Genomic DNA, 25,302 nt, shown 5'->3' on the forward strand with positions numbered 1-25,302 from the left:
CAGTAATCCTGGTTGGGAGTATTCCAAACGTACTGTTTATTCCCACCTATATTTTGGGATTCGGAAAGGTTAGCAGATTTTTGCAACCCTATCACATGTAAAAACGCTCCGGTTTTAGTAGATGGCGGACTCTCATTCCAATGATATGTTTTGATAATGAGAGTAAAATGGTTAATTTGATGTTGTGAATATGACATATGAGACAGATATCATCTATATGTTTTTTTTTCTATTTAATTAATAGAAATCACTCCTTGATATAAAATATTAAAGAAATGAAAAAGCCTGAGGTTTGACTTCAATGACTTAGACAATGCACGCCTTAAGACAATATTAGTGCTCCTGTATGAATTGAGTTCAGCGTCATCTAGTAAATATTTTATTTGCTCTTTTAGCGTTTGTCTCAGTAAAGCTGATGAATCAACCAAACAAAGAACAGGTACATAATGTAAAATGTATGGTGATATACAAAGTTTCTAGGACAGGATACGTTGAGACAAACACCTCCGAAGGACGAATAAAAGAGAGAGTGCCTACAACTGTCTGCAGCACAATTCTACAACACAGTGCGTTAGCTAAATAAGTTACAGCTTGGACGAAATACCAAGAGAATTGGTCTAACAATTTCGTAAACAGCGGTGCAAGAGATGCAGTCCAAGTAAAACTTAAAAACGTTTTCCTAATTTTGATTACTGTTAAGATATGGAGTTTGTGTGGACAATTAAAAAAAAAAAATACGTTTTGGCAAGTTGTTTTTTTTCCCAAATACATCCGCAACAGTGCATGTCAGGAATGCGAACATTGCTAGTGCAATAACAGCGATAAAGCACAGCCAATATTGCTGAATTAAATACGTTCATATGTTTCTCGAACTTAAGTCGTGTCAAAAATAAAAATTGGGTAGCTCTAAAGCGATCAACGGTACTCAAATGCCCAGGTAACAGTCTCTTCTTTGAAGAACGTTAGTTCAATATTCCTATGTCTTTAAAGTGATAGTCCCCTATTTTCCAAGACTATTGGCAGTGATTTAAATGCCCTGTAAGTCATCTTTGGATGCCAAAATGTGTCCCACCAAGAGTGTTTCAAAATAAATACAATGTGCCACTTCAAGAGCACTGAGCCCAACCAGTCCCTTTTCTCCTGTGTGTTGTCCAGGAAACCAAACTGCCTGACATCTTTAAAAAAGGCCATTAGGTCTTCTCTCCCTCTGCATCAACGAGGAAGAAGCTCAACAGTCCGCTTTCATTTTGTCCAGAGAGTTGTCGATTTTTGTCAGAGTCTTTTTGATGCGTAGCGCCGTTAATCTGGCAGAGGGATTCTGATACCAGCACTCCTTCATAAGTTTTGCGATGGACGTTAAAGTCTGGAAAAGAAGAAGAAAAACCGAGAAAATCTGTTAAGAGTCTCACTCCACTTGGTTTGAGTCTTTTCCCATTTAAAAATGTCTTGAATATGTAAGTACAGTATTTTGCTCACAAAAGAAAATACATCGGGCAAAATACTATTTTTAAGCCTCAACTGCAAAAGTCTATAGTTCTGCAAAGGGTAAAGCAATTATTCTTAAATGCTAGAATTCTAAGCACAAAAGATTTTAACTGCCCATCAGACCGTATTATGTATTCAATGGTCCTGGGAAATGAGGTGGGCGGCTGACAGGCTGTTTTCAAAAGACTCACAAGTGAACTGAACGTCTGATGAAGCAGGACAACCGAGCAGGCAGTGCTGAATTCTGCACGGCTTCTAAATTGACACACTTGGAGCAGCTCCTATTCTCCATGACAACATATTAGCTAGTTCCCTTTCCACCAGTAAACATTTAACTCAGATCGCCTCGTCTGGTCTCGGTGTACTCACTGGGTCTGAGAACCATCTGTTGGGGATGTTGGGTCTCTGCTGGTCCACACACACAACCTTCTTCATGTCTTCGAAGCTGGGGTCACTGGGCACCACATCATGGAAGGGAGGTTTGTAGTCTTCTACAATGCCTACACAGAGTACGGGGGTAAATACACAACACAGATGTCCATAAGCTCACACAATCATCAGCATGGCAATTTAAAGTAAGTAAAGTGACGGAAAAAAGTGTCAAACAACACTAATTCTAAATTGCTCATTTCCTAACAAAGGGGATTTGTTTTGATAGTTGCTCTCACTCGCTACTGTGTACCAGGTGGAAAGTCATGGGGAAAGTAAGATTGCGGTGTCCTGCATTAACCAATACCCTGTGTGTGGCTGTCAGCCAGGTTCAACTATAAATAACCACGAAGCCATTTAAATGGGAGTGGAGAAAGCAGGATCCATTTCAGATAAGACGCCAGCTCCCTCTAGCACCAGACTGGACCCCAAACACATGGAGAGAGTTGTGTCTGTCACTCCTCTAAAGTCACATTGTCTCATTGATGAAATGAGTGACTGACTAAGTCTCAGCCCAAGTATGGATTTTAATTATTGGCTTGTTCTGCCAACGGTCGATGTAACTTTGTGCTTAGCAAAGTGATATATGGCAGTTATGCTATCAGATTGCTAAAGACTTTCTGCGAAAAGAACACTTCCTCTGAAGTGGTGAAATCAATCCTAAAAAAGCCAGCTGGGCACTAAATTATGTTGGACATATTTTTATAGGATTTTACTACACCCTGACAGGGACATCAGAGAATATTCCAAGAAAAGCATGCATATGCAGACAGACAAGCAGGTAACAGACATATACCTAAAGCAACTCTGTACGATGCAACTACTATAGGAAAGATGTTGACCATGCTTTGTCATATTGTCCTAAATGCATGACATTCTAGAGATTTCTTTTTTTAATCCTACATTTGTTTATGGATACCTTGTATGGTTGCTGCACTGTTCGAGGGGAAAGCTTGCGATTCATTATTTAATTGCACCGTGTACACTACTCTGTGTTCCGTGCATAATGACAAATCAACGTTGATTGGATGGTAGATGAATAATGGAGTGAGAGAGAACAGAAGAAACCATGGAGTATGTATCGTACAGACCGTTGCTGACCGTCCTCCTGGCGATCTCCCACAGGACCAGGCCAAAGGCCCAGATGTCCACTCTTTTGAAGGACTCAAAGCAGTCCATCTGGATGGAGTCGTCCAGGACCTCTGGGGCCATGTAGCGCTTCGTACCCACTTTAGGGTTGTTGCCCACGTCTAACTCGTTTGTGTCTTGGAAATGCATCACAGCGAGACCTGGGACAGAAAAACAGGCTTCCGTTAGAGTATCCTATCTATAGCAAAAATGTCCAAAATAATTAAAATACCCCAAGTTTTTTTTAAAGAGGATAAAAAAATATGTTATATCTAAGTAAATAACCAAAATGAATATATCAAAAGTAGAGAACGCCCTCTGGCGGTTTTGAAAATGGCAATGGTAAAACAAGCTGATAGTTTAGGACTGTTGTCAAAAACAACCCTATTTTTCCAACATCAAATAACAAAAAAGCATCTTGATCGTGAGGAAAAACAGCATAACATTCCATAAACAACCTAACAGCAGTGACGGCCGTGACCGCATTAGTAGCAGTAGATTGCGTGTGCCACCTGAAATAGCTCACACTTTAGCACAGAGAACATTGCAAGTATGCGGCATGGTGCACAAGAGTACCCCTTAATGCATTTTTGGTTAAGCTTTAAAGAGCCACCGGCTCCTGCTGTCCTTCATCTAACGATCAACAAACATGGAGGGAACAGGGTTGAAGTGTTCGGTGGCATAGCCCACTCCACTAGCAAATCTTTCCAACAACAACATCTTTCCAACAACAAACAGAGCCGGACATCCTCTCCACCCACAGACGATGTGGACAACATGCCCTGCTATTTTTGTTTTAATCACAATACATAATATGGACACGATAACAGAAAACGGTCATGTAAACAACACATGTTGAATGAAACCACATAATACTTATGCTTCCTATCCGGAACACTGTGCTCTTACCCAGGTCGGCGATGCAGCACTGGCCGTTCTTGTTGACAAGTATGTTTTTGCTCTTAAGGTCTCGGTGGGCGATGGCCGGCTTTCCCTGGGTGCCGAAGATCTCCACGTGGAGGTGTGCCAGGCCGCTGGCGATGGACAAGGCCATGCGCAGACAGCTGGCTGTGTCCAGGGTGCTCAGCTGCAGGTAGTCGTAGAGGGAGCCCATCTCGTGGAAGTGTGTGATCAGCCACAGCTGGGTGCTCGAGTTTCGGGAAGTCATGTCCGAAGCGATGAAGCCTGCAGTCAAAGAGACAGACAGAGACAGAGCTGTTAGAACTCAAGGAAAGGTCTTAAAAATCAATATGACAGACATTTTGTCACTAAGATGCAACACTAAAACACTGCCGGACAGAAAGAATTCGCTCCTAAGTCATATTTTCCCTTAGTCTCCCAATGACATCAATGCATGACTAAGTGAAAAGTGGAAGTTTGGATTTGTCCCATGGAGAACAGCTCCTGTCCAGAACATGGCTGGAGGTACATACCCAGGATATTCTGGTGCCTCAGCAGCACTGTGTTGTAAATCTCAGTCTCTCTGAACCAGGACTTCTCATCTCTGGAGGAGAAGATCTTCACAGCCACACTCTCCCCCTGCCACTGGCCCCGCCACACCTCACCATAGCGCCCCTTACCTATAATAGGGCGAAGAAAATAGGAAAAAAAGATTAGCGCAAAGCAGACATTATGTACGTCTGAAATTTCCCCATATTCTTAATATTGTGCACTACTTTTGACCGGAGTCGTATGGGCCCTGGTTAAAAGTAGTGTACTATTTGGGAATAGGGTGCCATTTCATACAGCCATTTTGAATGAATTACTAAAAATACGATTCATCAAATACAGTGGGGAAATATAAAGCCTCTGACAGGAATAAACCCAATGTTCATCTCCAACGCAAATGTCAGATTATCACAGTCTATCATGTAAAAATGATGAAATCTTTGTAAAAAAAATATTTAGAGAGTTTCACTGATTTAAAATGTATTTTATAAGGCAGTGTTACACAAAATTCTAGACCAATAGTTAAATGGGACACATAGTACAATTTCATTTTGGTCATGCTACTCAACCTTGACCTTCTGCATAAACTACATAAATAACACTACAGGTACGGTAACTGCCCAAGTAAAGGAAACACTTCAGTAAATTAGAGATACAAAGTATATTGAAAGCAGGTACTTACACAGTGGTGGTTCCTGAGTTAATTAAGCAATTAACCCATCATTAATTCCATCATGCTTAAGGTCATGTATAATAAAAACGCCCAGTTGCCCATTATTTTGGCTACCGACTAGAATAGATCTCAGTGACATTGAAAGAGTGGTCTCAAAAGAGCATATTTTTTATTTATTTTTATCTAAACCTTTATTTAACTAGGCAAGTCAGTTAAGAACAAATTCTTATTTACAATGACGGCCTAGGAACAGTGGGTTAACTGCCTTGTTCGGGGATTCGGCCCACTAGGCTACCTTCTGCCCCAAAATAGGGTGTTGGTCCACCACAAGCCACCAGAACAGCTTCAATGTGCCTTGGCATAGATTCTACAGGTGTCTGGAACTCTATTGGAGGGATGCGACACCATTCTTCCACAATTTGGAGTTTTGTTGATTGTGGTGGAAAATGCTATCTCAGGCGCCGCTCCAGAATCTCCAATCAGTGTTCAATTGGGTTGAAATATGGTGACTTAGACACACATACTTTAAACCTCAATCCAGGCTGCATCACATCTGGCCGTGATTGGGAGTTCCATAGGGCAGTGCACAATTGGCCCAGCGTTGTCTGGGTTTGGCCGGGGTAGGCCGTCCATTGTAAATAAGAATTTGTTCTTAACTGACATGCCTAGTTAAATAAAGGTTAAATACATTTTATTTATTTATTAATTATTAAGACAATGTGTAGGTGTTTCCTTTATTTTGGTAGTTACATGCAACCCATTTGACATTAAATGAAACATGTTTGTTAAAAACATTTTTGTTGGCAGTTTATACTCGACTAGACCCACAAATCAAATGTGTGCAATGTTGGTTTAGGGAGTTGAGTGTTACATTGGCCATCTGGCCATGTTTCAGACCGAACTCTAGGAAAACTAAGAGAAATATTAAGAGACGCTGCTGAAAAAAAAAACTCTTCTAAGAAATCTCTCAGGGTCAGAGAACAGCAGTTGCTCCGTTTTGCAACACAAATCTCTGTTCCAACAGTGCTACACTTTAAGAGGTCTGACATTTTTTTGGGGGGGAAAAAACATTTACTCCAAAACCTGCACTGAGGCTAAACGTACACCTTAGCCACTGAACAAAGAGAACAGGCTCTGATTGGATACTGACCCACACACTCGTTGAGCGTGATTTGTCGGGCGACAGTTCTCTGAACGAGGAAGGGGAGTCCGGAGCCGCTTCCCGACGTGCACGAGTGGTCCAGCAAATCCTACGAGAGAGGAGAAGAGGGACAGACAAAATAACTGAACTGCAACCAGAGGAATATGATCAGCCTGTACTCTCTCTAGATGAGAGTACAGGCCCTCAACACAGCAGAGCATCTGGGATTCGGTTAATACGGCTGGCCTCCCTCCTCCTGATGTGGCCCACGTTGGGGAGGCTGAGTGAAATGGGTGATGATTAGTGCTCAGACTCCAAATGCTGGCTATCTTGCTGTCTGTCTGTGTGCATGTCTATCTGGCCATCCTGAAGAGTCAGTCAGTCAGTCAGTCAGTCAGGCCACCCTGGAGCAGCAGAGGGCCCTCTGGGTAAACAACAGCAGTCCCTGATGATTAGTGAACTGAGGGGGCTGAGAGATTTGATCTAATCCCAGCCCCAGACTCCAAACAGACGCAATGCTGCTAAGCCTTTTATTTTTAACTCCTCTCCAGGCATCTGCAGGGCATCATGGCTGACACAAGGGGGTAGTGTTCCGCAACTCCATCAAACACACCTGAGAAAAACAAACTTACAAGCAGAGGACTAAAATGGAAAAACTAAAAAGATAGATGCCACATGCATAAAACACATGCTGTGTACAATTTGGGAAGGGAGAAAAATACTAAATAGAAGCCGTAAAATCAATGACAACTCATTTTGTCATTAGTTAAAGTCCCTGTTTAGTGGGAGGGCAGATCTGGGCTGTTCTGTTGAAGGGGGGAATTCAGCCACAGCATTACCACAATCACGACATTTTTAGGCATCCAGGGCTAATGGGGGAGACCCACCTGTGTTGTAGGGAAATGCGTTTCTTTTTTTACTGTCACCACGGTTTATAATAACTTTTATCCGGGTTGCTGCCAAGCACTTTTTAATTATACTGAAACAAAACATTATGCGGCAGCATATTTGGAGGTTACATTGCCAAGTGCTCTGATGGGCTTTGGAAAATATCTAGAAATAGATCCAACATCGGCAATTCCTTAGCACACCTCAGCCCATCAGTGTTATCAGTGAGACTGGTCACCCCAATGGAAACATTCAGCCTGTTTAGGGTTTTCCTTTAAAAAAATTATAAAAAAATTGCCGGGATTGGTCTGGGTCTTGAGGTGGGTAGATTGCTGAAGTTTATCAAAAATGCTGATTAGAGTTGCAAGCTCAAAGCATTATTTCACTAGAGTAGCCAACATACTTGCAAACAAAACGGGCCATTTTGTTGAAATCATGTGTATCTGTGAAACACATGTGCTCAATATGCTCTGGTAAAACAATGCGCATATTTTCCATCACAGTGGTGGAACAAATTCTTTCATTCCCAATTCCCAGGACAGGAATGTAATCCTGACAGGGTTGATATTGGCCTACTACAGGAACACAGTGGAACATAGAGTGCATGACTACCTGGCACACATTCACACACAAATGGTCTTTGGGCTCAACATAATGACATAGTTTGAGAGTGTATAAATGGTGTTCAGTGCTGGACTGCGTGGATTGGAACCATACGAACCACAGCTCCCCGACGAGCCCAGGTCTGGCATGTCCTTAGTGTAGGGTTGCAATGTCCCAAAATTCCCTAGTTTTCCAGAAATCCTGGTTAGAAGAAGCCCGGAAACAGGAGGGAATAAGCAGCTAATCATCCAACCAGGATTTCTGGAAAACCTGGTAATTTTGGGAAAGTGACCAGGATGTTGCAACCCTAAGTATGACCATGTCTTCCTCACCGCAAGTGTACTCTCCCCCACGTTGGAGGCGATGAGGCCGTCTATGGTGCCGTACTCAGCTTCCCGGGCCGTCAGCCTCTCCATCTGGTTCTGGTGGATGCGTCTGAACACCAGGATGGCGATGCCGGAGAGGACGACGAGCACGATGACCGGAGCCACGATGACGATGGCCAGTGTAGTCAAGCTGTAGTTGGGCAGGTTGCTTGCTACGAGGATAAGAAAGAGGTTTAGGTTTATTTGAACATCCTGGTACATATTGTATGTATAAACATAAATAAAATGTGATGTCATACAATATATAAAAACACATTTAAAAAGATATGATCTGCCTAAATATATGGGAAATATATGAGCACGACAACAACGCGGAGTGCCTGAATACAAGCCCTTAGCCGTGGTATATTTGCCATATACCACAAACCCCCGAGGTGACTTATTGCTATTATAAACTGGTTACCAATGTAATTAGAGCAGTAAAAATACATGTTTTGTCATATCCATAGTATACGGTGTGATATACCACAGCTGTCAGCCAATCAGCATTCAGGGCTCAAACCACCCAGTTTATTATAAAGTATATCACACATCATGCCAGAAACAGATGAAGACAAAAAAAAAAAAAAAAAAATCTCCAGCAACATAATCGCCTTTAAACACAAACTACATTCAATCCAGTACAGTGTTTGGACAACGAATTTGAAATCTGCAGTACAACCAAGTTCCTCCTCCGTTCAGCTTAGCCAGGTGCCCAGCTGCCCCGGGGATCAAAACACAGCGTTTACTAAAGCCCTAAGCTTTGGGAGGCATCATTCAAGGAGAGGCGATGATAATTAGGCATGTTTAAGAACACGTTCTCTCCCTCCTCCCCCGTCCGCCTGCCTGCTCTGCCTGGACCAAAACAGACTGAGGAACCTGGCTCCAGGGTTGAGGGGGAGGCCAAGGTAAGAGCACACTGCAGCATATATCCACGGGTGGGATAGGCCACACATCAACAGGCTGCACCCCCACCACGCCTGGAGACTGACTACCACACACTCCAGGGGGAAAAGACTGCCTAGCCCTCAGCACAGACAATGCTCCCTCTTTTCTCCCATGCATACTGAACTCTTTCTCCTTCGCATAGCACTCTTGGAGAGTGGAATTCAACGAAGCTCAACTGGCTCAGAATAGACAGTATAGAAAACAACAGATTTTTAGACGGAAATGATGGCACAGAGTGTCAATGTGTCGATGTTTTCTACTGTTCTTGTTAATGCAGAAATGTCGTTTTTGGTAGATGCTAAGATCTTCTTGTGTGTTTAACAAAAACAGGGACTAACCTCAAAGAAATATTGACATTTAGGAAATAATTCATTTTTATACATACAGAGCCTACTCTTTTTACTGTGGATAAGAGAGGAGAGTGAGTTTCAGAGAAGAGCTATACATTTCATTCAGGTGCGTGTCCCAAATGACCCCCCCATTCCCTGGTCAAAGTAGTGCACAATGTAGGGTATAGGGTGCCAATTGGGACGCAGTCTCAGTGTCCTCTCCTTTCCCAGGGGGCTCCGCTCTACACTGCCTTACAGGTCTGTGTCAGGCAGAGCAAACAATCTCAGAGAGGACATAGGAGGAAGTAGACCGTGACTAAACACAATTCTAGCGTTTGTCTCTTTTTCCAGACTGTCCCCTCTGCTGTGGAGGTGCTCGGGGTGTAACCGCCACACAGGCCTGAAAAGCAGACCAATAGAGGACCATGCAGCAAACGACTATGGAAGACAATTTCATGCACTGCAGCATCGCGTCCTCACTGGAGAATGGCCAAGTGGACAGAATCAATAGAGCACCTGCCTCTTCATGTCAGTCAACCGATCAAAGACAGAAGATCAGTAAGAGCATATGGCCCAAAAGTGTTGTTTTCGTGGCAGTAATTCAAATCAAATGTTATTAGTCAAATACACATATTTATCAGATGTTATTGTGGGTGTAGCGAAATGCTCCAACAGTATAGTAGAATCTAACAATTCACACAAATCTAAAAGTATAAAAATGGAATTAACAAATACGTAAATATTAGGACGAGCAATGTCTGAGTGGCATTGACTAAAATACAGTAGAATAGAATACAGTATATACATGAGATGAGTAAAGCAGTATGTAAAACATTATTAAAGGGACTAGTGTTCCATTATTAAAGTGGCCAATGATTCCATGTCTATTTATATAGGGCAGCAGCCTCTAAGGTGCAGGGATGACTAGCTGGGTGGTAGCCGGCTAGTGATGGCTATTTAACAGTCTGATGGCCTGGAGATACAAGCTGTTTTTCAGTGTCTCGGTCCCAGCTTTGATGCACCTGTACTGACCTCACCTTCTGGATGATAGGGGGTGATCAGCCCGTGGCTTGGGTGGTTGATGTCCTTGAAAATATTTTTGGCCTTCCTGTGACATCGGGTGCTGTAGGTGTCCTGGAGGGCAGGCTGTGTGCCCCCGGTGATGCGTTGGGGCAGACCGCACCACCATCTGGAGAGCCTTGCTGTTGCGGGTGGTGCAGTTGCCGTACCAGGTGGTGATACAGCCCGACAGGATGCTCTCAATTGTGCATCTGTAAAATTTTCTGAGGGTCTTAAGGGCCAGCCGCATTTCTTCAGCCTCCCGAGGTTGAAGAGGTGCTGTTGCGCCTTCTTCACCACACTGTCTGTGTGGGTGTACCATTTCAGATTGTCAGTGATGTGTACACCGAGGAACTTGAAGATTTCCACCTTCTCCACTGCGGTCCCGTCAATGTGGATAGGGGCCTCACAAGGGTGCGTGCTCAGCCCCCTCCTGTACGCCCTGTTCACCCTGTTGTATGCCCTAGCTCCCTCTGCTGTTTCCTGAAGTCCACAATCAGCTCTTTTGTTTTGTTGATGTTGAGGGATACGTTATTTTCCTGTCCCTACTCCGCCAGGGCCCTCACTTCCTCCCTGTAGGCTGTCTCGTCATTGTTGGTAATCAGGCCTACTACTGTTGTGTCGTCTGCAAACTTGATGATTGAGTTGGATGCGTGCGTGGCTACGCAGTCATGGGTGAACAGGGCGTACAGGAGGGGGCTGAGCACGCACTCGTGAGGCCCCAGTGTTGAAGATCAGCGAAGTGGAGATGTTGTTTCCTACCTTCACTACCTGGGGGCGGCCCGTCAGGAAGTCCAGGACCAAGTTGCACAAGGTGGGCTTCAGACCCAGGGCCCCGAGCTTAATGATGAGCTTGGAGGGTACTATGGTATTGAAGGCTGAGCTATCGCCAATGAACAGCATTCTGACGTTGGTATTCTTCTTGTCCAGATGGGATAGGGCAGTGTGCAGTACAACGGCGATTTCAACGTCTGTGGATCTATTGGGGCGGTAAGCAAATTGATGTGGGTCTAGGGTGTCAGATAAGGTAGAGGTGATATGATCCTTAACTATCCTTTCAAATCACTTCATGATGACAGAAGTGAGTGCTACGGGGCGATAGTGATTTTGTTCAATTTCAGTGCCTTGCAAAAGTATTCTTCCCCCTCCACTTTGTTGTCCTTAAGCCATTTTGCCACACCTTTGGAAGTATGCTTGGGGTCATTGTCCATTTGGAAGACCCATTTGAAACCAAGCTTTAACGTCCTGACTTGAGATGTTGCTTCAATATATCCACATAATTCCCCTCCTCATGATGCCATCTATTTTGGGAAGTGCACGAGTCCCTCCTGCAGCAAAGCACCCCCACAACATGATTCTGCCACCCCCGTGCTTCACGGTTGGGATGGTGTTCTTTGGCTTGCAAGCCTCCCCCTTTTTCCTCCAAACATAACGATGGTCATTATGCCAAACAGTTCTATTTTTGTTTCATCAGACCAGAGGACATTTCTCCAAAAAGTACGATCTTTGTCCCCATGTGCAGTTGCAAACCGTAGTCTGGCTTTTTTATGGCGGTTTTGGAGCAGTGGCTTCTTCCTTGCTGAGCGGCCTTTCAGGTTATGTTGATATAGGACCCGTTTTACTGCGGATATAGATACTTTTGAACCCGTTTCCTCTAGCATCTTCACAAAGTGCTTTTCTGTTGTTCTGGGATTGATTCGCACTTTTCGCACCAAAGTACGTTCATCTTTAGGAGACAGAACGCATCTCCTTCCTGAGCGGTATGATGGCTGCGTGGTCCCATGGTGTTTATACTTGCGTACTATTGTTTGTTCAGATGAACGTGGTACCGTCAGGCATTTGGAAATTGCTCCCAAGGATGAACCAAACTTGTGGAGGTCTACAACTTTTTTCCTGAGGTCTTGGCTGATTTCTTTTGATTTTCCCATGATGTCAAGCAAAGAGGCACTGAGTTTGAAGGTAGGCCTTGAAATACATCCACAGGAACACCTCCAATTGACTCAAATTATGTCAATTAGCCTATCAGAAGCTTCTAAAGCCATGACATTTTCTGGTATATTCCAAGCTGTTTAAATGCACAGTCAATTTAGTGCATGTAAACTTCTGACCCACTGGAATTGTGATACAGTGAATTATAAGTGAAATAATCTGTCTGTAAACAATTGTTGGAAAAATTACTTGTGTCCTGCACAAAGTAGATGTCCTAACCGACTTAACAAAACTATAGTTTGTTAACAAGAAAATTGTGGAGTGGTTGAAAAACGAGTTTAGGACTTCAACCTAAGTGTATGTAAACTTCCGACTTCAACTGTATATACACCTGTTCTGAAAGGCCCCAGAGTCTGCAACACCACTAAGCAAGCGGCACCATGAAGACCAAGGAGCTTTCCAAACAGGTCAGGGACAAAGTTGTGGAGAAGTACTGATCAGGGTTGGGTTATGAAATAATATCCGAAACTTTGAACATCCCACGAGCACCATTAAATCAATTATAAAAAAATTGAAAGAATATGGAACCACAACAAATCTGCCAAGAGAGGGCTGCCCATGAAAACTGACAGACCAGGCAAGGAGGGCATTAATCAGAGAGGCAACAAACAGACATAAGATAACCCTGAAGGAGCTGCAAAGCTCCACAGAGGAGATTGGAGAATCTGTCCATAGGACTTAAGCCGTACACGCCACAGAGCTGGGCTTTACGGAAGAGTGGCCTGAAAAAAGTAATTGCCTAAAGAACAAAATGCCAAAAGGCATGTGGGAGACTCCCCAAACATATGGAAGAAGGTACTCTGGTCAGATGAGGCTAAAATTTAGCTTTTTGGCCATCAAGGAAAACGCTATGTCTGGCGCAAACCCAACACCTCTCATCACCCCTTGAAAATAATCTGCCACCACCATGCTTCGCTGTGGGGATGTTTTTTTTCTTCTTTTGCATCTTCAAAGTGGTAGGCATGTTCTAAATCAAATGATACAAACTAATTCCAGGTAGTAAGGCAACAAAATAGGAAAAATGCCAAGGGGGTGAATACCTCCGCAAGCCACTGTACCTTTGCTTTCTTGGGTACAGGAACAATGGTGGACATCGTGAAGCAAGTGGGGACAGCAGACGGGGATATCGGAGAGATTGAATATGTCCGTAAACACTCCAGCCAGCTGGTCTGCGCATGCTCTGAGGACGCGGCTAAGGATGACGTCTGGCCCAGCAGCCTTGCGAGAGTTAACACATCTAAAATGTCTTACTCACGTTGGCCTTACACAGCTTCAAAATAGCAGACATGGACACAGACATGCACCTAAATTGGAACGCAGTGGCTGTAAAGTAACATGCTATACAAGACGTCAGAGCTCAAGGTCTCGCTTCACAGCGCAGTATGGGTTTTGACTGACAGCGGTTCTAAACTTGAACACCACTCGCGACAAGAAGTTGCCCCCATCCCTGCTGCTAAATGGGCAACTTTTGCAAATGTTTTGTTTTCTGAGTAAGGGAAATGCTGCAAATAAAGAGGACTACAGTGAGGAAAAAAAGTATTTGATCCCCTGCTGATTTTGTATGTTTTCCCACTGACAAAGAAATTATCAGTCTATAATTTTAATGGTAGGTTTATTTGAACAGTGAGAGACAGAATAACAACAACAAAAATCCAGAAAAAGGCATGTCAAAAATGTTAGAAATTGATTTGCATTTTAATGAGGGAAATAAGTATTTGACCCCCTCTCAATCAGAAAGATTTCTGGCTCCCAGATGTCTTTTATACAGGTAACGAGCTGAGATTAGGAGCACATTCTTAAAGGGAGTGCTCCTAATCTCAGCTTGTTACCTGTAAAAAAGACACCTGTCCACAGAAGCAATCAATCAGATTCCAAACTCTCCACCATGGCCAAGACCAAAGAGCTCTCCAAGGATGTCAGGGACAAGATTGTAGACCTAAACAAGGCTGGAATGGGCTACAAGACCATCGCCAAGCTGCTTGGTGAGAAGGTGACAACAGTTGGTGCGACCATCCCCACCGTCAAACATGGAGGTGGAAACATTATGCTTTGGGGGTGTTTTTCTGCTAAGGGGACAGGACAACTTCACCGCATCAAAGGGACGATGGACGGGGCCATGTACCGTCAAATCTTGGGTGAGAACCTCCTTCCCTCAGCCAGGGCATTGAAAATGGGTTGTGGATGGGTATTCCAGCATGACAATGACCCAAAACACACAGCCAAGGCAACAAAGGAGTGGCTCAAGAAGAAGCACATTAAGGTCCTGGAGTGGCCTAGCCAGTCTCCAGACCTTAATCCCATAGAAAATCTGTGGAGGGAGCTGAAGGTTCGAGTTGCCAAAAGTCAGCCTCGAAACCTTAATGACTTAATGAAGATCTGCAAAGAGGAGTGGGACAAAATCCCTCCTGAGATGTGTGCAAACCTGGTGGCCAACTACAAGAAACATCTGACCTCTGTGATTGCCAACAAGTACTAAGTCATGTTTTGCAGAGGGGTCAAATACTTATTTCCCTCATTAAAATGCAAATCATTTTATAACATTTTTGACATGCGTTTTTCTGGATTTTTGTTGTTGTTATTCTGTCTCTCACTGTTCAAATAAACCTACCATTAAAATTATAGACCGATAATTTCTTTGTCAGTGGGCAACCGTACAAAATCAGCAGGGGCTCAAATACTTTTCCCCCTCACTGTAGATGTATTTTGAAAGATGAGACGCTGGGGATTATAATAATTAACGCTTTGATGTCATACAAGCAAGCCAAACAGCCATTAGTCCAGACGAGCACTTCACATATCACACAACTCATGTAATATACCGTGTGAACGTTTACAATCACTATGTTTGATGTACAGTTACAAGATGACATGGCGTCACCCTGGGTGGTTCTGAATAGAATGTAGCCTATGTTTGATGTATTGTGAAGAAATCCAGCAGGGAACACACATCTGAATGCAGTCTATTCTATTTCGCTCCACAGAAAGGTGTTGAGGGGAGGACGGCTCATAAATGTCCGGAACGGCGCAAATGGAATGGCATCAAACACCTGGAAAACATGCGTTTGATGTATTTGATACCATTCCACTGATTCCGCTCCAGTCAGTACCCCCGGGGCCTGTCCTCCCCAATTAAGGTGCCACCAACCACCTGTGATGCGCACCAAAATAACGATCTGCTTCTCCGAATTGCCTTTTGAAAACTGAGATTATATTTCGTAATTTAGCTAGTCATGTTGGCAATAGAACAAGTTTTCAAATCATTCCCACCCGACCAGATTGCGATTTATAAATGGACAGTTTTTTTGGAATGTGTAAACAACAGTAATTGTGTTGAGGCGGGGATGCAGGGCTGTGTTCCAAAGGAAAACAACTACAAGTCTGCTTGCTGTAGTTCCTCAACGGCACAGCTATGCGAGCTCAAAACAGCACCTTATCGTTGAAGACTCTTCTTTGAGTAATAAAAGTGCAATGAAATCACGTAGGAACTGTGCACATTTTGGAGATGTGTGTGTGTGACCACTTGGAAACACCAGTTAGAACTCTCCTTGTCATTTCATTTTGTTTTATGTTTATGCACCTACACCAAATTGGCCAATTTTATCATGATACTCAATGTATCCCGAGTATTTTCAGATTTCGATATCAACAAACACGGCAAAAAGTACAGTAACTGTAAAATGCACATAAAATCCACAGTGTAATGTTTGGATTCAGTCTTTTGTCAGATTAACTGTTTTGTTATCATCTTCAGTCTATTCATTTCCCCATAATCTTCAAACTGTTCCCTTTTGATTGCTACCATGGTTATGCATATGCTTTCCATATTTCTTCTGTAAGACACATTGAAATGTAGCCCTATCCATATAGGCCAACGCAAGTGGTGTAAGTGGTTAATTAATAACCTTGGTTTGAATGCAAATGTGCACCACACAGACCTCCCATTATAATACAGATGCATATGAATGAATGCACGCCATTGTGTGTGTCCCAAATAGGGTGCCAAGTAGCCTGTGCATTTACTTACCAATAACAGGCAGCTCCACAGTGACGTTCATGTTACACAGGTGGCCCTGGCAGCACTCCACAATCTGGTCGCGGGAGGGCGGCGTCTTGCAGGTCATTCTGCTCTGCTCGTACACCTTGAAGCAACCCTTCTGGTAGACCAGGTCTCCGTCGCTGACCGTCAGACTGGAGAAGCAGTGCTGGCCCATGCAGCGCTGCCCGGTGGCACACGACCGCCCCTTGCACACGCACTCGTGTTCGCCGGCGGACTTCACTTTCTCTTCTGGACGGGAAACAGAAAAGATAATTATTGCTCATGGAGTAGGGTGATGCTAGAGCTGCCCCGGTCAACTGGAAGTGCTGTTATTGTGAAGTGGAAACGTCTAGGAGCAACAACAGCTCATCCGCGAAGTGGTAGGCCACACAAGCTCACAGAACAGGACCGGCAAGTGCTGAAGCGCATAAAAATTGTCTGTTCTCGGTTGCAACACTTACTGGAAGCAACGTCAACACAATAACTGTTCGTCGGGAGCTTCTTGAAAAGTGTTTCCAAGGCCGAGCAGCCGCACACAAGCCTAAGATCACCAGGTACAATGCCAAGCGTCAACTGGAGTGGCGTAAAGCTCGCCAACATTGGACTCTGGAGCAGTGGAAACGCGTTCTATGGAGTGATGAATCACGCTTCACCATCTGGCAGTCCGATGACGAATCTGGATTTGGCGGATGCCAGGAGAACGCTACCTGCTCCAACACCAACTGTAAAGTTTGGTGGAGGAGGAATAATGGTCTGGGGATGTTTTTCATTGTTCAGGCCCCTTAGTTCCAGTGAAGGGAAATCATAAAGCATACAATAACATTCTAGACTTTGTGGCAACAGTTTGAGAAAGGCCCTTTCCTTTTTCAGCATGACAATGCTGCATGCACAAAGCGAGGCCCATACAGAAAAGGTTTGTCGAGATCGGTGTGGTAGAACTCAACTGGCTTGCACAGAGCCCTGACCTCAATCCCATCGAACACCTTTGGGGTGAATTAGAACGCCGACTGCGAGCCAGGCCTAATCGCCCAACGTCAGTGCCAGACCTCACTAATGCTCTTGTGGCTGAATGGAAGCAAGTCCCCGAAGCAATGTTCAATCATCTAGCGGAAAGCCTTCCCAGAAGAGTGGAGGCTATTATAGTAGCAAAGGGGGGACCAACTCCATATTAATGCCCATGATTTTGGAATGAGATGTTCGACGAGCAGGTGTCCACATACTTTTGGTCATGTAGTGCATCTTCATAAATATGAATCACCTCTATGATATGCATATCTATCTTCTTAAAAAAATAAGTTGCAAATTATGTATATATTTACATATAAAAACTACAATAAGTGAGAGATGAAGCATCAGTGAGGCCAAGATTAGAAAAAAAATGAAATTATTTCAGTGAAAACAGGGTAGTGTGTTACCTTTTGCTGGTGCTTCCACAGTGACGTTCATGTTACACAGGTGCCCCTGGCAACACTTGACTATGTGGCTGTGAGAGGGAGGGGTGGCGCAGGTGGCTCTCCCCTGGTCGTCATCCTGAAGGCAGCCCTTCTGGTGACCCACATACCCGTCACTGATCTTCACAGAGGAGAAACACCGCTGGCCTGTACAGCGCTCCCTGCCCTCACATGACCGTCCCTCACACACACACTCATCGTCTTGCAAGGCAGGCGCCACTTCCTCATCTGTTCAATAAGAGAGACCAGACAAGTCCATGAAACCTTTTCATTCTCATTCATTTAAACAAATATAACGACTCTTCAGGTGGTTTTGTTTATGGAAGCATTTTACTAATGTACCCAAATGGCCTTCACGCAAATGAAAAACTAAATGTAAATGTGTTATTAACTAAATCATTGTGCAAAGTGGTGATGTGCTGCCTAGGTAGGTAGATATAGGATGTGGTAATGTGAGTGACTCAGCATGGTGATATTGCTTAGCCTACATTGAGGGAGGGATAAAAGCATGAGTGTAATGATTTCAATTAAAACAATGCATCACCTCTCTCTGGGTCTGCCACTGTGATATTCATGTTACAAAGGTCGCCATGGCAGCACTCCACAGTCAAGTTATGGGATGGGGGACTTCCGCAGCTTATGGACCCTTCGCCATGCCCCACAATGCACCCCTTCCGTCGGAAGAACGTGGCGTTCTGGATGGAGACGGCTGAGAAGCACTGCTGGCCAATACAACGGTCTCCGCTGTCGCATGACGGCCCGTCGCAAACACACTCATAGTCGCTCGCGCTGCCCTTATCTGCACAGTCATTAGACCAGACATTTTTAGTATTCTCCATTCATTTCAAACTCAAAACAAAATCACAACACATACTGACGAACAGAACTGAAAAGAAACATATTTAAAACACCAAAGGCATAAAATACGCAGACATTCGGCATTGTTAAAACTTCTTCGGGATCGGTGTCCCTTCAACGGGACGCTTGAGCTAACGTAGGCTAATGTGATTAGCATGAGGTTGTAAGTAACAAGAACATTTCCCAGGACAAAGACATATCTGATATTGGCAGAAATGTTTAATTCTTGTTAATCTAACTACACTGTCCAATTTACAGTAGCTGTTACAGTGAAAGAATACCATGCTATTATTTGAGGAGAGTGCACAAGTTTGAACATGAAAAGTTATTAATAAACAAATTTGGCACATTTGGGCAGTCTTGATACAACATTTTGAACAGAAATGCAATGGTTCATTGGATTAGTCTAAAACTTTGCACATACACTGCTGCCATCCAGTGGCCAAAATCTAAATTGCACCTGGGCTGGTATAATACATTATGGTCTTTCTCTTGCATTTCAAAGAGGGTACAAAAAAATACAAAAGAACGATTGGTTTTTTTCTTTGTATTATCTTTTAACTGATCTATTGTGTTATATTCTCCTACATTACTTTCACATTTTAACAAAATTCAAAGTGTTTCCTTTCAAATGGTACCAAGAATATGCATATCCTTGCTACAGGCAGTTAGATTTGGGTATGTCATTTTAGGCGAAAATTGAAAAAAGGGACAAATCCTTAAGAGGATTTATTAATATGTGAATATTGTGGTCATATTGTGGTCATGTTAGTGCAGGAGATTTGCTATGTTCAACCTCCCTCATTCTTATAATGAGTGTGTCATCATTTAGCTGCTACACTACAGTAGGCGATGCAGAATAATAAGTATCCCCAGCCAGCCAGCCAGCCAACCAACCCGTGACAGTGAGAAATCCTCAGTTCTCCCAGAGCCCAGTCTGCGAGCCTGTCACTGCAGTTGTTTAAAAAAATACTGCGAGACAGCGGGGGAGAGGGAGAGAGACAAAGCACGCCCTTGACAGAAAAATGTAAACTCACTACGCAGATTCAAAGCCGTATACTTGGCTGAATGTATGGGGAATGGTACCGAATGCGTGTAATCTCTGAAGCGGCTACCTAATGTACCGAAATCTCTTTGTTCGTGAGAATAGACTTTTTTTTATTTTTTATTAAGGAAAGGTGTCAAAATCTTACCTTCCACACTGAAAGAGGGTAAAACCAGAAGTATGAAGACCAGAATAAACATGTCGTCATCTAACATCGTAGACCTGGAAGAGACAGAAATTGGGATTAGACGACTATATGACATTGGAATAACGTGTTCACTAAACATGGACCTTCAAAATAGCTTACAATTTAGAAAGACAAATACATTTGTGTCACATCATTTGACAAATCAACGTCTATGTAAATGCCTTTGTTATGTCCACTAAAATTATTTCAAGCCACTTGCTGTGACAGGATAAAAGGATGGAAAGAGAGGGAGGGGCAGGGTTTGATCTAAGAGCACCATCATAATGGCATTTTTACTCAAAGAGAAAGACCTTTCCTTGTTTTCAATAAAGAGTCAACACCAAGTTTAAAATGCTCAAGTAAAGTGGGTCTCATGCCTTCCTGTTGTCCTGGCAACAAGGTGTTGAGTGGCAAGCAATGGGGAGACTGGTGCGCTCCTATTGGCTCAGCTGTATATAAATATATATAAGAGAGAGAAATAGAGAGAGAGAAATAGAGAGAGAGAGAGAGAGAGAGAGAAATAGAGAGAGAGAGAAAAATAGAGAGAGAGAAATAGAGAGAGAGAGAGATAGAGAGAAATAGATAGAGATAGAGAGAGAGAAATAGATAGAGATAGAGAGAGAGAGAGAGAGAAATAGATAGAGATAGAGATAGAGATATATAGAGATTTCTTGACAGCAAGGGGAGCAGACAGACGCGGCAGGAGAACGAGGAGGACCGGAGAGGGGCACAGCAGGGAGCACCAACGAGGGAGCCCAAATAGAAACATTTCAAATGAGGAGGCTGGGTCTTTAAAACCTTCAATATGTGTCTTTAGGCACATCGACATACATGCACATTGACATCTGCTTGACTTCGGCTGTGATCTGTCTGATTCAAGCAGAGGCCACCGCACTCCACAGCAACACATCCGCACTCCATAAAAAAATAGGATGCATGTTTTCCAAATCTATTCCTGTACTAATTCCACACCGATAATATTTGATGCGGGAGGATGTCTCCCTCCAATTCCGCCACCTTTTCCCCCATGCAGCGCGTTTACGACATACTAAGCCCGGGCTGATCGTTATCTTGGCAGTGTTTGTGTCTGCCCACTGATAAATATCCCAGTGGTGTATTCCCAAAGCCTTTGTGCCCTCTCCCAGACATAAATGTTAGCATTACCCCAACGCCGCCTGCATAGCCCTGCTCACACAGACCACATGCTGCTCCTTTAATCAGAGCACAAAACAGAGGCTGTCACTGAGAGATAATCAGGGGCTCTGTGCAGAGCAGGGAGGGGTCAGGAGGACCGAGGGGGGCACCCAGGGGGCACATGTATGGCCAGGGGGCAACGAGAGGGCAGGGGGACAGAGGGAGGGCACTGAGGAGGAATGGAGGGTGGCAGATGGATAGGGGGCCGCACAAAAAAAACAAAGACAGGGCACAGACTGGTAAGGGAGGATAATAAGGGGGTAGGTCGGTTAAGGTGGACAGTGTAGTTTGGTTAGGGTTTGGTTAAGGTCGCTAAATTACGGTCATGTTTCCAAAATTCCCAGGTTTTCCAAAAAATCCTGGTTGGAGGATTCTGATGTTGTGCATATTCCCTCCTGATTGCGGGAATTTTGGAGAAAGTTAATAGAATTCTACAACCCTAGTTAAGGTGAGAACAAACACAGTGCAGCAGCATATAGGAATGCATAGCATGACACAGATCTAAACACCCTGATAAAGGATGCTGTCCTCCAGGCACCTAATATCCATCCCTGACAGATCAATATATCACCTCAATTATCTGCCCAGTGAACCTCAGCCACTTCATCTGCTCAAATCACTAGCCTTTAACAACAACAAAATGTCAGAAAAATCACTGCCAGTCTGCCTTCATACAAAGACGAGAATGCGACCACGTTCTTTTTGTTTGAGGATAGCCTAACTTTTGCAGCATATCAAAAAGGCAAAACCATATCGCCATCTTGCGAGGACAGCGAGCAGCAATGCCTGTGCTGAATAACAAACCGGGTCGTGCAAGGCAGACTGATCTGATGCAGTATTTGTGTTGAGGGATTAACATGTGCTCCTCCTGATATTGGAGACCTCAGAGTAGATCCTCAGAGAGAGAGAGAGAGAGAGAAACAAGGCCAGCAGCATCTGCAGAACACGTTGCGCGGAGCATAGAGAGCGGTAGGTTTTTCCCAGAGTTGTGTGCCTGTGCTGGGCTGTGATTATGCTCCCTCTGTCCCTGCATATTGAATTCTCTGGCAGTCCCCTGGCTGCAGTGAGTTCACAGAGCTGACATCCTGACAGGGAGTGTGCCGCTCCACCCCTTCAACAACCCAAAGTCTCAGGGAGGGAGGTCAGGCAGTTCTCGTTGGTTGCCATTTTCTGTGTATCTTGGGCTAGTATCACTGTAATACAGTCAGCCAAGGGAAGGATAAAAACATAAGAGGGAGATCAAATACCGATCGGCCACTAAAGTACATAAGCAGAGGATTGGAAGGCGTGGTGTTGGCAGTGGAAAGGCTTTGCTGAAATGTTGTCCGAGGACCAAGTGGGACCAAACAAAAATGTGGCCAAGTTGTGGTTGAGGCAGTTTGAAAAAGAGTCAGGTTTCATGCAGTCCTCCTCTCTCTAAAACGATCCTGAAACGATTCAAAGTCCCTGCTCCTTCAAAAGCTCACATTTGCATCAAATGAACATTTCAGTGTTTACTGTTGAGTCACTTGCACTTGATTCACCAGATATTTGGAGGATTCTTCCTCTTTCACACAACCGTGATGATTCAATCATGTTTGGTTGCGATATGCTTAGGTCGTGCTCAGGTAACGATTGGTGCGATGCAGTGTAGAACCTTGTATTCTGTCTGATGTGAGATGTGTGGTCCTCCCAGACCCAGTGTGTGTGTGTGTGTGTGTGTGTGTGTGTGTGACGCTGCTTGGGCCTGGGAGCCCTAGCAGGAGCTGCTGAGTCATCGGGCTGCCGAGCTGGGAGACAGGAGGTAGAATCTGTGTCTAAGCTGGTGCTGGCATAGTTACCATGGCACAAATAGCCCGAGCGCCAGGGGAGCCGCAGGGAGGGAGAGCTGGGCATAGCTGACCAAGTCTGGCCTGCTCCGGAGCCCATGCCTCTCATCACATGTCCCCGTCCCACTCAGCAAGGAGTGCGACACCAGAGAGATGGAGACGGCCCGCTCCGAGGTGAGCGTGGGTGTGACACAGACAGCGCCGAGGGCGAATTAGCCCTCTGCAAGCTCACCTGGCATTCACACAGCAGACTAGCACAGCATATCGAGTCAAAAAACACTCGCCACCTCATTCAGAGGGGCAGTCTCTGCTTGCAGCCAAACTGCCAAGTGAATCCGAATGAACAAAGTCAAGCTGACATAGGATTGCAGTGTTTATTTGGTTGTTTACAAGACCTGTCTTGAAACTCTCAAAGAGAGAGAGCCAAAAATAGACTTGGTTAGACAGGTGCAGCTACGACAAATACAAAAGGTTATTTGGGGAAAAGGCGTCTCTCGTAACTGCACAACAGACTGCAGCCCATGACTGGTTGTGACATGCAGAATGCCATACAAAACACAAAACAATTGCCCATTCAAATTGAAAATGTTGCAACTTCAACAAACACAGGATGTTTTTAGATTTGTTTATTATTAGTGTACTAGGAGCAGGGAAGAAAATGTCCTTGCTTCCAATTGAACAGCAGAGAAATGCTCCTGTTAACTGGAAGTGTAGTGCTTAAAATCAAGCGCAAGGAGAACTTCTGTCGCACCCAGGCGCTGCTGTTCAACTCATCCAATGACTAATCAACATTTTTTTCTTTTAGCATTCAGCTAGCAATTTTTTTTACTTTTTTTATAACGCATTTACACCACATTTTGTACATTTAGGGACATCACACTTCAAGAACGTGTCCTCCTACAACAAAAACAAAAGACAACATTTACAGATTAGCTTTTACAGAGCAAACAGTCAAAATAATTCCGGGACTGAAAACATCTCTGCCATGATAGTTAATTACAGCGTGCTAGACAGCTAACAACTGGGGGGGTTGCCATAATCACACTAAATCTGAAAAACTCATTAACCTATGGAAGTCCTGCTCCACCCTTGCCAGGGGCCTCATCAAATGGGAGATTAAAACAGAAAGTGAAAAGCCCCCAGGCAGCCCTCCGTGGCCCCCAGGACCCTACAGTGCCCCATTCAGTTCATTCTGGCCCTGCCGGAGGTATCTTTCCTTTCTCTCTTTAGGACTTCAACTCAGCGGCCGACTCTCTCACAATGTAAGGAATGTAATCGAATGCAAAATGGCCCTTTTCTTGTAAAATCACAATACTGACACTCCGGTCCTGGTAAGAGGCGAGCGAGCGCAGCAGGTTTGGTTCCAGGATATGGTGCAAGAAAGGGTCATTTCTGACACACACACACACACACAGGGGCCCATGTACTAGATCATTTGAAATAAGAGACAAAAGATGTATTTTCTTTCAGCAGTACTATTTTTCCCATCATTCTGGCTTGGACAATGCCCAGAGAGACCCTCCTGAAAACTGTCAGCCTTAAATGACCATTTTGTCTCAGATGACCTACTCGTTACTAAGTAAAATGAGGCGGCAGGTAGCCTAGTGGTTAGAACGTTGGACTAGTAACCGAAAGGTTGCAAGAGCTGACAAGGTAAAAATCTGTCGTTCTGCCCCTGAACAAGGCAGTTAACCCACTGTTCCTAGGCCGTCATTGTAAATAAGAATGTTCTTAACTGACTTGCCTAGTTAAATAAAGGTTAAAAAATGTTTTGATTGAATCGGACAACTCATGACACCCTGGGATGGTGTTGGCAGGGACTACTGATGTGGTCAGACAACCTTGTTCACTTTGACATAACATTGGGAGTGAGGAGATGGGGAAACACATTGCTACAGCAAAGCAAGTGTTTTGATTCCATCGAACGCAGCACAAGATCTTCAGCCTCAACCTCTAACACTTTGCACAGGTGAGACGCGAGGACAAGAAAGAAAACAATTAACGACTGCACCACCACAGAAGCTCTAAAACGTTCTAAAACCCCAAGCAACGAGAATTCCAGAACAATTAAATAAAGTGCTCTGTGCTACAGAGACGAATCAAGGGTAATTACTCAAGAACCAAGTTTATAGCTTTGAGAAGACATTCAAGACAAAAAGTCACCATGGCACTGCAGAGTTCATTGTAGGACCACCATCACAACACTTGCCATGGCCAATTCAAACACCGTCTTTATG

At 44.1% G+C, this 25,302-nt stretch overlaps 1 protein-coding gene across 4 annotated transcripts in view; it reads right to left on the minus strand.

The window, feature by feature from the left end:
- Positions 1–216: 216 nt before the first annotated feature.
- The window catches only part of LOC106581817 (activin receptor type-1), a 34,520-nt gene continuing 9,434 nt past the window's right edge, over positions 217–25,302 (minus strand). For all 4 annotated transcript variants that reach the window (XM_014164193.3, XM_014164192.3, XM_014164191.3 and 1 more), the window contains exons 2-12: positions 20,025–20,098; positions 18,518–18,772; positions 17,938–18,201; positions 16,511–16,771; positions 8,129–8,334; positions 6,315–6,414; positions 4,476–4,622; positions 3,952–4,227; positions 3,006–3,203; positions 1,855–1,985; positions 217–1,363 (exon numbers count right to left, since the gene is read on the minus strand). In XM_014164193.3, the coding sequence (XP_014019668.1) occupies positions 1,229–1,363; positions 1,855–1,985; positions 3,006–3,203; positions 3,952–4,227; positions 4,476–4,622; positions 6,315–6,414; positions 8,129–8,334; positions 16,511–16,771; positions 17,938–18,201; positions 18,518–18,772; positions 20,025–20,091 (2,040 nt within the window). In that variant the 5' untranslated portion in view covers positions 20,092–20,098 and the 3' untranslated portion in view covers positions 217–1,228. The remainder of the gene's footprint in view (positions 1,364–1,854; positions 1,986–3,005; positions 3,204–3,951; positions 4,228–4,475; positions 4,623–6,314; positions 6,415–8,128; positions 8,335–16,510; positions 16,772–17,937; positions 18,202–18,517; positions 18,773–20,024; positions 20,099–25,302) is intronic.

This window comes from Salmo salar, chromosome 21 (genome assembly GCF_965601325.2).
Source record: "Salmo salar chromosome 21, fSalSal1, whole genome shotgun sequence".
In the NCBI taxonomy this organism is placed as follows: domain Eukaryota; kingdom Metazoa; phylum Chordata; class Actinopteri; order Salmoniformes; family Salmonidae; genus Salmo; species Salmo salar.